The 12,487-nt window shown below is 42.2% G+C and overlaps 2 protein-coding genes across 2 annotated transcripts; one reads left to right on the top strand and one right to left on the bottom strand.

Annotated features, from left to right (window-relative positions):
* Positions 1 to 19: 19 nt before the first annotated feature.
* Positions 20 to 2,940, top strand: LOC103954987 (armadillo repeat-containing protein 3). Its single transcript, XM_009366844.3, has 2 exons — positions 20 to 1,916; positions 2,280 to 2,940. The coding sequence occupies exon 1, from the start codon at positions 155 to 157 to the stop codon at positions 1,883 to 1,885; it is 1,731 nt and encodes a 576-aa protein (XP_009365119.2). The 5' UTR covers positions 20 to 154; the 3' UTR covers positions 1,886 to 1,916; positions 2,280 to 2,940.
* Positions 2,941 to 7,203: 4,263 nt separating this feature from the next.
* On the bottom strand, positions 7,204 to 9,914 carry LOC103954986 (clathrin coat assembly protein AP180). Its single transcript, XM_009366843.3, is given in 2 exon segments — positions 7,204 to 8,385; positions 8,387 to 9,914. Coding segments are annotated over 2 exon segments (2,289 nt in total). The 5' UTR covers positions 9,620 to 9,914; the 3' UTR covers positions 7,204 to 7,329.
* Between the last annotated feature and the right edge of the window lie 2,573 nt (positions 9,915 to 12,487).

Below are 12,487 nucleotides of genomic sequence, written 5' to 3'. Positions count from 1 at the left end.
TCCCCACACTCCTCTCGATCGCTTCGCTTCACTTTTCTCCATCCTCTCATTTTTCTTTACTTCCAAGCATTCTCTCTATTTCTCTCATGCATTGCTCAGCTGTGCCCGAGACAGACCCGAACCCGACCAGGTTCTAACCCGGACCACATCCCAAATGCATCGCGCCACCGCCGCCACAAACCCACTCCAAACCCTCCTCGACCTCATCAACTCCACCCTATCCCTCCTCCTCCGCTCCTCCCTCAGCGTCCACTCCTTCGTCGGCCGCTGGACCGCCCTCAACTCCAAGCTCGCATCCCTCCACTCCTCCGTTGCCGACATCTCCGACTCCCCCCACTGGGCCCAGAATCCCCTCCTCCACACCCTCCTCCCTCAACTCCTCTCCACTCTCCAGCGCCTCACCGCCCTCGCCGATCAATGTACCGACGCCGAGTTCGCCGGCGGGAAGCTCCTAATGCAGAGCGACCTCGATATGGCCGCCTCCTCGCTCTCCAATCAGCTTCGCGACCTCGACTTGTTGCTCAGATCTGGAGTGCTCCACCAGTCAAACGCAATTGTTTTGTCCCACCCGGGTCCCGGGTCGGATAAAGAGGATTTGGGCTTCTTTATCAGAGACCTCTTCACCCGGTTGCAAATCGGCGGCGTCGAGTTCAAGAAAAAGGCTCTTGAGTCGCTCCTTCAGCTCCTCAACGGCGGCGACGACAAGTCGCCCGGCCTCGTCGCCAGGGAAGGTAATGTCGCATATTTGATTCATTTGCTCGATTTCCACCAGCAGCCTTCCGTCCGTGAGCAGGCTATCTTCGCCGTCTGCCTCCTGGCCTCTGCGGACGACGAGTCCTCGCGCAAGGCAGTGTTCGAAGAAGGGGGTCTGGGTCCTCTGCTGAGAATACTCGAATCCGGGTCTACCCATTTGAAAGAGAAGGCCGCGATGGCGGTAGAGGCACTCACCGGCGACCCAGAAAACGCCTGGGCCGTCTCCGCCTACGGTGGCGTCTCGGTCCTCATTGAAGGCTGCCGATCTGGGTCTCCGGCGACCCAGACACATGCTGCCGGCGCCATTAGAAATATTGCCAATGTGGAAGAAATAAAAACTGCTTTGGGAGAAGAAGGGGCCGTGCCAGTACTAATCCAGTTACTTCTCTCCGGCACCATGACCGCCCAAGAAAAATCAGCCAATTGCATAGCGATTTTAGCCTCCTCTGACGAGTATTTCCGAGCTCTGATCATTCGAGAACGTGCGTTGCAGAGATTAATGCATTTGATCCAAGATTTACCGAGCTCGGACACATTGGAACACGTCCTCCGAGCCATCACATCGCTTTCAGCATCAGATTCCTGCTCTAAAATCCTGTCGTCTTCAACCCTTTTCCTGGTTCAACTCGCCGAGTTCATAAAGCAGGGCAACACAACGCTACAGCAAATCTCAGTCTCCTTACTCGCTCACTTATCGGTGCATGTGAGCGATGGGAATAAGCGAGCGTTGGGCAGCTGTATGGGGTCGTTGGTGAAGCTCATGGAGTCGCCGAAACCGGTGGGTCTACAAGAATCGGCAGCCCAATCGCTTTTGTCGCTGTTGACTGTCCGGTCGAACCGGAAAGAGCTGGTGAGAGATGAGAAGAGCGTGATGAGGCTGGTCCAGATGCTGGACCCAAAGAATCACGAGATGGCGAGCAGCAACTTTCCGGTGGCGGTGGTCGCGGCGGTGCTCAGCGGAGGGAGCGGTGGTTGCCGGAAAAGGCTGGTGGCCGCCGGAGCTTATCCACATATGCAGAGACTGGCGGAAATGGAGATCGCCGGAGCAAAGAAGGCGTTGCAGAGACTCACCGGCGGTAGACTAAAGACCATCTTCTCCTGGACTTGGAGGGGAATAGATCCTGGTAATTAACCTGCAGAGGAAAAAACCCGCCAAATGAAAGGTTAGTTTTGGAATTCCAGTTTTGTTTAAGGGTACGTGTCATCTTTCTATCCAACTCGCGTGTGCCATGTTAGCATGGCAACCTGGATTGATATGAAAATGACAATTCTACCCCTCACCGAAAAACTGTGAAAGATTGTAAATAGTGTGGTGGCCCACGGAGCCCGGTGGGTCCAGTCCTTTTTAATCTATCTAGAAGGGGCAACTTTTAACCGTTTGACTCGTGAACTCAGTGAATATTTGCGGTGGGATTTTAGCGGTAAACGGCAGAGTCGTAGCAATTGCTTTTGTTAGTTTTGTTGTTGGTGTCGGGCATTTTGGCTGACACAGATATTTTAAATTTTGTTCGTTGTGCAAAATACAGAGGAGGAAGGAGGAGTTTGTTTGGATTTTGTAACCGTCCGGGGAATGTGAAATGTGAAAGCTACGTGGCTTCGACAAAAGCAACAGATACACACACATCCTATACCTAATTATTTGTATCATATTATCTGTCGTTAAATTTAAATCAAGCACTAGTTATTTTAGATCGAGTGGCTCTGGGGGCCCACTCTTAACGACATCGTTCGCAACTTTATCATTTGCCTAATTCGTTGGATGTGAGGTTTTACCACAAAAGATCTCGATCAATTATAAGGTTTTACCACAAAAGGTATCGGTATGTTATATATTATATTTAATATTTTAGTAAAATATTGTATTGGTAAAGGAAGAAGAAAAAGCATGGATGCGGTTTTTAGGGAGCGTCCTCGTTTTGCTGTTTCCCTTTCCTTTTTGTAATTTTTTTTTTTCTTTTGGGTTGTGTTTTTAATTAACACCTACCTGGTTTTTGGTTTGAGAATGTACATTCTTTCTCTCGTTGTATTATTGGTACGAGATGTCACGGTGACAATGTACTCCAATGTAATGTGAGTTTTACTGTCGTTGCTCTCCTTGGTTCTATTTGTAATGGACATGAACTGAACATGGGTTTAGCGTTTTACTTAGAAAGAGTGCAACTCTTTTTGTTTGCTTGCTTTGGTCAATGGTGATGTTATCTGAGCCCTTCAATTCATTTTTGTGTGCCATGATTGTCATGATGAATGTTGATTGATGGATGTGGATGTGGATGTGGATGTGGATGTGGATGTGTAGAGCCAATAGCATTCAGCCAAAAGCCGAAAGCAAAAAGCCCAAAGCTTTTAGGACAAGTTAGATGTTTTTTTTTCTTTCATTTTCTTCTTGTATTGTATATCTGTCTTTCTTTTTGAGCAGATAATGGGCAATGATGAAAGTATTTCGTTTCTGTAAGACTGAGTTGAGTTGGCTCTCTCTCTCTCACTTTCTCTCTCAACAGATTTGTTGACAGAAGATGGGTCCTGACTCCTGGGTGGCACTCCCCTCCTGCTTGTTTTGCATTTAGTATGCATGATAAAAGCCCCTTCAATTTCATCCAGCTTTTTCTCTAGTACTTAAAAGTGATTTAGTACTGGTTTGGTACTAAAGTGCTTTTATAAAAAATGGGTATAAAAAAAAAGTTGAACTCAAAAATATGTTTGGTAAACACATAAAAATGTGTCCCGTACTGAGAGCATGAATTGCCTTCATCCCCCACATAAAGAAGTGCTTACCTACACCTTAGGATGCCACAGTGTAATTCCAAACAAAAAAAAATGACATGTTAAGTGTATTAACATTAACTTTCACCACACGATACTGCAGAATGTCACAGAAGCTTATTTTTAGGTTAAGTGTTTCGCCATTAAAAGAAACCTATTCACTTGCACCGCTAAGCCTAGAGCTAAATTTGAGGCTTGTGCTTCACAGTGATGAAAGAAAGCAAAAATTTGGGGGATATATGCATCATTCCGAACAGAGATTGAAGAGCAAAAAAGGTCATTTTATTGGGGTGGGGTTTCTTAGATTTTTGAGAATCTAGAAAAGGTAGAAAATTTGGGAAGAAGATGAAAAATGTCAAGAAAACTTAAGACTAGCTAAGAAGGAAGACACGGCATATAAATAGAATAGAATAGAATATTAGATGTAGGGAAGAGGGGAGACTAGAAGTCTAGATGTGATATATGAAGCCAACAAGTGCAATTGCAGGTGGTGCTATTGGTTGGGCCTGAAATAATGCTTTGGGTCGAGCCTAGAGTTATTCTCGGTCCAAAAAGGGATACTGGCAATATTCTGTCATGGGCTAAGCCTAGTAGAGTTCGGCCGAATCCTATAAGGAGATGGTTATATCTGGATAGGGGTTAGGTGATCAAATCCCAATACAATGAGGATTCTCGAAAATTAAGGATGCTTTGAGTCATAAAAGATGTTGAGAATCAAGGGATAAATCTGGGTGATTAAAGAGTTTGGTTCAAAGTCCTATAGGGATTAGGATTGTTCGAGACCTGATGAGATTGGGTTGAGGAATTATAATCCGAGTGGAGTTCTATCTCAGACATGGAGGAGATCATTACTATAAATAGAGAGGGGAGTGCATCATTCAAAGCCCTTCCAATTCAACACACAATTACTCTGCGCAAACCTCTCAAACACCTTGAGATTTTTATTTTATTCTTTCCCCACCAACACATCTTCAGTTTGGATAAACAGTAATGTGGAGGCAACTGGCAACATCTTCAGTTTGGATAAACAGCACTGAAGCTGTAGAATCAGCCGACCGAGTAGTACCTTCAGTTTGGATAAATAGCCTTCGAGACCAACTGATTATTTATCCAAGTCTAGGTTAATAAGGATTTCCGAGTCCTTGTTGGAAGATGTCATCCCATCAGCCTTCTTGGTGAAGTGAGGTGTTACCAGGTTACTACATTCGGCACATTGAAAGTCAAATTTGATATTGAACTTTGCAGAACTAGCAGCCTTGTCTTCAGGCTCTAGAACCTGAAGGCCGAGACGTGTTCCTTTCTCGGCCGCAATCGCGAGATCAAGAAGTCAACATCACACCCAACACCACAACAACATATTTTACTCATCGGCCGACGAGTTGGCATGCCCCGCATTCAATCAAATGATGTAGTTAGCTTATTAATTTCTTGACCCGCACGCCACGTAGGCTAGGTAGTTTTTAGGGTCAACAAGTATCCATGCACTATTTTTTATATTTATACACCTTTTATTAATTTATGTCTTACGATCTTTTTTAATTCATTCGATTCGAAAGCTGAACGTTGATAGACGTATAAATGTGTATGAAAGATAAAAAGAGGTATTTGGATACCACAACCCACATTAATTTGAACATCTATTATCATTTATATATGTTAACACTTAATTACAAAAATGACTTGTATAATATGAATACACTGGCATTGTAACTTTCATGGCGTGTTTACCAATCGAGGTTGGAATGAAATGAAAGGGAATCATTCCCGATTGAAAGGATTCCAGTGTTTACTAAAATTTTAGGAAATCAAAAACACATGGGGCCCATCTAAAATCCGGAATCACACTCCGAAAATTCTTGGATTTGGATTCTTAGGAGAGACCTGGTATTTGGATTCCTGGAGAAACTCTTCATCCGGATTCTAACTTTTGTACTGAAACGACCCTCATGATTTTTGGCTAATCCGAAAGTACCCCAACAACTTCACCTTTCCAACCGATCACAAAGTCTTGCAATTTCATCTTTATCAACTCACGGTGAGCTCCAACGGCGATGGTGGTGCAAACAAATACAAACCCACATACAATGATACAAATCAAAACAATCATGAGAATCAAGTTTCTAACAAAACCCAGAATGATAGAGAGATATGGGTTCCTTCGCACCTCTGTTTTGAGAACCAAAGAGGACGGAGAACATTTTTTTTCCCCTAAAGACGGAGACTGTCCTGTTTTGAGAACCAAAGAGGGCCTTGACCTCTTTTCTTCTTACTACTTATTGCAATTTATTTTTCTCTTTAATAAATTATTTTATGAAATGTTTTTTTTATTCTTAAAATCAAATAGAGATAGATGTGCTTCTACAGGGTACTAAAATGTAAAAATATTTGTTAAATGTTTGCCTTTTGATCTTAACTCCTAACTAAAATGTTATTAAAAATAAATTAAGGATAAAATAAAACAAAAAACAATAAGGGCATTTCAGTAATCTTATTGATTTATATTCTGATTCATCTGAATTAGTAAACAACTTATATGAACTAAAGTTCATTCATACTCCGATTCCAGAACATTTAGGTAAACAGCTTCAACAGTAATCCGATTCTGACTCCTCCTCAATTCAATTTCTCTTCAATCCAATTCCTCTATTTTGATTACGGTTATGTAAACGCGCCGTCAGTTCAATGTTAAGGATACAAAGTCATGGACAAGTTTTTGTCATGTGATATTGTAATATTTAGGGTTAATGATATATCATTAATATGGGATATCGCATATCATTAAAATGAGATGTCAAAATATCAGTATGTCTATGATGGTAAGTGTAATGTGTGGTCCATTTTCTCTTTCACAAGTTCACATGTTGCTTGCCTATGCCTCGCCTAAATTGCATTTGCATTTGCATCTGATGCCTGCAGAAGAAAAGTTCGTGACTTTTTTAATTTTATTTTGTGTTGGGGGAGGGAGAGGTCATATTTTCCCGTGAATCGTGAGATCTCTGTTTAAAGCAACTGTACAAAACTTAGCTGTAAAGCCTGTACACCTCTCCCTTTTGGTCATTGTGTGGTTCTTTTCACTGACATTTCCCCGCAACACTGCCACGGTTATAATTCATGACCCTTACGTTAACCACCACTTTTAACGTCCCATGTCTCCATACGTTTCATTCTTCTCTTCTCTAGCTTATGGAGCTTATGAAGCGTACTGGTGAATACTCTTAACCAAATCAATTACGTTTTTTTAGTACTCTTTAGGTCCCTCGGAAGATGAAATCTTTGGTTAGGTGACCTGATTACTATGTTGCGTACATAACCACTTTGTATCATCAAACGTATCGATTCGTTATCAACTATCGATCTGTCGTTCATATCGTGATACTACGGATACTAGAATACATAGCTGTCAATATGTTTGTAAATGAATAAGTAGACGGAAAGTAATTAATGACAACGTCACATCATCTCAATGGCTTCTCGGACCAGCCATTTTCCGGCAAATCGTAAGAAGTATTGACCATGTCAACATGCAAGCTAATTGGCTTGCTAAAGTGGGATGAACATGATTCATGGGCTCCTTTGTTTTTTTTTTTTTATGGGCGATGATTCAAGTCTGCATGATATCATGGCTGTGACCGTTCAAAACACCAGGGCCCTATTTGTTGGGCTCGAAGGTGCGTGTGAAGCATATGCTATAAACTCGCAGTTGCCGTTCAACTCTGCCAAAGAGAATGGATTAAAGTTTTCTGAATACAAGATAATTACATTTGATTTTATATAAATTTCGAGGTCCACCTCTACAGAATAATCTCAATTCAAAAGTCAAGACATATGTTTAGCAATAATCTTGTTTTGCTGTTCCAACCACAGTCTCTGTTGATGCAACAGACTATCTTGATTCATCGATTCGTTACACATAGGATCACTAGTACTTGTCACATCTGGTAACACTGCAAACGGGTCGTTTTCACTCTGCACACTGAATGTCGGCGCAGCTGCGAACTCATTAGCTTCGTCTGCATGAAATCTCGGAGCTACACTCTTGTTATCACGAGCCACCGCACGGAATGTCGGTGCCATTCCACTCTCGTTGGAGTTTTGGGCACAGAATGTTGCTACTGCCAACTCTTTCGGACTCTGAGCACAAAATGTTGTCGCAGTTGTGGGCTCATTCGTGCTCCGCGCGCAAAATGTCGGTGCCATTGTGCTCTCATTGGAATGTTGCGTCCACAATGTTGGTGAAATTGTGCCCCCTTTTGGGCTCGGCCCGCCAAGTGGTGGCGGTGTCATTGTGGTGTTATTTGGATTGTGGGCGGGAACTGTCGGTACTGTTGTTGTATTGTTTGTATTCTGCGTGGGGAATGTTGGCGCCAATTGTCCAACATTTGAATTATGTGCACAAAATGTTGGTGCCGCTGGTTGGGACGTACTAGGGGACCAAAGCAAATCGTCTCCGAAATTTCCAAAGCCATTGCTGGCGGTGGTTTTTGAACTCGAAGAGGTTGCAAAGCTCTCGATTGGAATTGTATCTTCGAGAAATGGATTGTATTGGTGTTGTGGGACTGAAGATTTCTGAAACAAACTGTCTAGGTTTGATGAATCAAACAGATTATTTACAGACGAAGGTGGTGGCGATGATCTTTGCAGCGGCGGTTCATTGTTTGTAGACTCGAACAACACAAGCTCCCATCCTTGTTTCGCACCTTCTTGATTTTCGACACCAAATAGTTGTTCAACTCCTTTTTCTTGTTGCTTTGTTTGATCTGGTCGTGGTGTCCAGTCGTCAAAAGAAACAAGATCAAACCCAACACTCGCCGGTTGAGGTTGATCGACCTCAGCCGGCAATGATTGGGTTGATCCATTCCCATTCGCCCTGTCTGATGGATTCATTCTCCGGTGTCTTATCCGGTTGTTCCTCTGAATTATAAAACTCTTGCTCCACCGACCAAGACGGACTCACATTCCCACTGTGGTCGGCGACACTCGTCAAATCCTCCAACGAAGTGCAAGCCGAACCGAAAGCAGAGCCTCTCTCTGACCCCTCGTATTGCTCAGAAGAAGCGATTTCATTCGGTTCAAAGCTCAACCCTTTATTCTTACCCTCCTTTCCCGCCATTTGATCCGAACCAATCTGCAAATGGGTTGGCGGCGACCGACCCGGAAACGAAGCCTGATCCTTCAGAAACTCCTGTAACGTCTCCAGAAGCTCGTCCGAAATTTTCTGCACGCTCGGATACTCCGAGGTCCTCCCAACTCCCAAGATCTTACAGAGCGCGTAGAACGACGCTAGCTCCTCAAATTGTTTTGAGGCTTTCACACAGGCGTGAAAGGCGTTCACGCACGACTGGTATTGCAGTTGGAAGAAGCTATCTAGAAGCAGAGCCAAACCGTCGGATATGTCCCGGTACAGATCGTACGTCTCTTGAACGATCGAATAGAGCGAGATCAATACCAAACGGTTTGTTTTGGCCGCCCCCGTTGGCGTCGTGGCGATCGCTCTGTCGAGCAGTTTCTGCCAGTAATGTATCCGATCGAGCAGAATCGCGGGCTTCATGTCGCGGATGACGGACCCGTTGGACCGGGAGCTTCTGCGGTTGTTGTTGAATTCCTGATCGCGCTGGTAGGTGAACCGCCGCTGGAGCTTCCCGGTGAGGAAGCAGTCCAGTCGCTCTTCGAGGTAGAGGGCGAAGGTGCGTACGAAGGCGGTGTAATCCCACGGGCAGGAGTTGGAATCGTCGCGGAAGTTGGATAGGTTGAGGATTTTGGCGCCGCCCTTCATGGCGTGGAGGACTTCGATCGGAAAATAGGGGTCGCCGTCTTGGAAGATGCGGAGGACGAGCATGAGGGATTTGAGCACGACGATCCAGTTGCGGGTTTTGCCGATGCGCTTGGCGATGGCTTGGGCGCAGGAGGAGGCGTACGATTTGTTGGACGTAATGAGCGCGAGAATTTCTTGGATGTATTTGTCGACGATGGGGACGACGTCGTGGGACGTGGCTTTGAGGACTGTGACTTCGAGGTTGGCCGAGTTGTTGTTGTTGGAAACCTTGGCTAGGCTTATACTCGTTTGGTCCTTCACAGCTCCAATTGCCTTCTTTAGCTTGCTTGGCATCTTTGTTGCTAGCGATTTAGACGATTCAACTACGATGAGATTTCTTGTTGTGACAAGCCGATATTCAAAACTGGTTTAATCTGAGTCAAAATTGGGCGTAAGGACGAAATGTAATCCACAATTGTTGACGATGATGAATTGGTGAAAGTAATAATGATGATAGAGATTTCTTTTTACAACACAATATTCTAATTCACTCTAATTTATACGCAAAGAAATTGAGTTCTGTACAAAGAAACGATTGAAATAATAACGTTGGGTCGTGAATTGAGGTTTTTTGCCATGTTCTGATGTAGAATTGTTTCTTCTTGTGTGGAAATTGGGATTGAAATTGTAATTAGTGGTACAAGCTTTTGGTTTTGAGAGGAAGGAGGAGAGGGTGGGGAGAGTTTGGAAATAATTTGGGTGGTGGAGAAGAGGGAAGGGCCTTTGTGGACGTGACCGAGACTCGCGCTTGTTTGGTTGACCAAGTCCTTCGCATGTTTTTGTTCCCTAATCAAATCTCAATTGAATTAATGAATTAAGTTGGGGTGTTGTATGTGGGAATGGGAATGAAATTTGGGTGCATAATCTTAACCCATTGGGAATGGGACGTAATGGGGTTCTAGTCCTTTGCTATTTTGATAACAAACGTGAAGTCAGTACCTTCCCATGGCGAGTTGATCATGGTGATCCATGCACTCGTTTATGGCCCGGTTTAGAAGGGTACGTACGTGCTACTTTTTAGAATGTCCTTAACACGTGTAATTTTGGGCGTTGCAGAGAAAGGATCAGGATCCTCTTCTGGTCTAAGAATGAGGATCCTCCTGATTAAGAAGTGTGAATCGTTGGATGAAAATCCAACAGCTACAAACAAAAGGTCTCTTTAAAGTTATAATAATTATAACCGTTGATTTTCATCCAATGGTCCATATTCTTTGGTTAGGAGGATCCTCATCCTTAGATCAGGAGAGGATCCTGATCCGCAGAGAAAAAGGGGGTCGTAATGGCTATGTTTTTGCATACCATTTGTCATTGTTTGGACTGGTTGAACTTTAGAAGCTAGAGTTGTACTGTTGTAGTTAGTAACCATGCAAACTTGTACCACGATCTGAGAATTAGTAATGCTAGAGAGACTAAATTAGCAAACCAAATGAGATGTATCAATAAAAAAAAATAAGCACGTTTATCAACAATTAAGTAATAATCTGATTACCAATTTTTATATCATTTAGTTTACAAAATTTAATCTACAAATTTAATCTCTTTCGTACGGCTGACTTATTTTTATGGCAGTTTTTAATTTGTGGTTGTCATCAAGTGTTTGATAGTCTTTTCGTTTCTCCTTCAATTGAAGGAGGATGATTCTCTACCCTTTTAATCTCTCTATCTTTTCATCTCCTTCTATTTAAATGGTTACGGTTAAACTACGTTAATATCTTATATTAATTTTTTTTATAAAAATAATAAAATAAAAAATAATATGTGCGAAGAGAAGATGAAAGGGAATGGAAATAGAAAAGTAAAAATCCTCCTCCTCAGTCGAATCTAAAACCTAAACTAGCTAGCCCACCCCTTCCCGACACCCTCACCACTAGGCTAGCCCTAGTGGCTGGCTTGCTTTGAGATACGATCGCAACAATATTCATTGCATGTGATCATGCAGAGTTTCCGCAGGAAATCATCATGATCAGCCCATCATCTATGAGACAAATTCAGATACGGATACAACTACTACCCACAGGCAAACTTAAACCCATTATAAAATGGATACTATTATAAAATGACAGTTTTAATCTAGCCGTTCAACTTTCATTGTGTGTTTTAGTATAAACTACTTCGTGTTTTAGTATAAACTAGAGTAGTAATATCGCACATGGTTAAAATAATTTAAAACTATTCAAAAGCGGTACATCACATTAAAACCCCAAATTATGAACAAATTCATGACTCCACCCGTATAAAAATGCCATGAAATGTTTTCGGACACCCTAACCTAAATATAAATTTTTTTTTTGGAAAAATACTAAAAACAAGACATTTTCTTAATCTTGGGTAAAGATAGGATTTTTTTGAATATGAACATGACATGCACAACAATAGGATAAAAATATAATTTTTTTTCTACACTAACTAAATTACCCTCGTATATAAGTAAGTTATTTTCTAATAATTCTCTCTCTCTCTCTCTCTCTCTCTCTCTCTCTCTCTCTCTCTAAATTGATATTTATTAGATTATGTTAGATTAGTGAAATATAATGGAAACTCCAGTTCGAAGATTTGATTTATTTATAGATTGTTTGTGTTTGCTGGTTGGTCCTTTTGGGAAATGAACACATTTCTATGTTTGCAGTAGCAGATTGGGGATTTCTTCCTCAAATCATTATCTTCTTCCCCAAATTTGAAAACACTGTTGGAAGATTTGATTTATTTGGAGATTGTTTGTGTTTGCTGATTGACCAGTTTGGGAAATGAACACATTTATGTGCTTGCTTCCCCAAATTAAAAATCCCATTCAAAACCAATTTGGGTCAAAACCAATCTACGGTACAAAAATATATCAGATGTCAAAGAAAATCCATTATGAAAAACTAAAGACACAATTTTTTTGCCCTTAATAATAAACACATAATTAAATTGAATTTTGAATCAATATATTCATATCCAAAATATTTATGTTGTTAGAGCTTTTCCCACGAGTATGACATGTGTTACTTCAGTGTTGTGGCGCCTGGTACTTGAACATTGAGTCGAGACATTTTCTATGGAAAGGGATCCTCTCCGGATCCTTTTCTCCTAATCCACCAAATCAGTGAATCCGTGCCATTGAAATTTGATCCAATGATTGAAGTTATTATAACTTTTAAAGTGAGCCTTGATTTATAACCG

This window comes from the organism of the source record quoted next, unplaced genomic scaffold (genome assembly GCF_019419815.1).
Source record: "Pyrus x bretschneideri cultivar Hongxiangsu unplaced genomic scaffold, Pyrus_bretschneideri_v1 Contig12, whole genome shotgun sequence".
Classification (NCBI taxonomy): Eukaryota; Viridiplantae; Streptophyta; class Magnoliopsida; order Rosales; family Rosaceae; genus Pyrus; species Pyrus x bretschneideri.
Note: the sequence above shows the minus strand (reverse complement) of the source record. Positions and strands in the feature narration are given on the sequence as shown.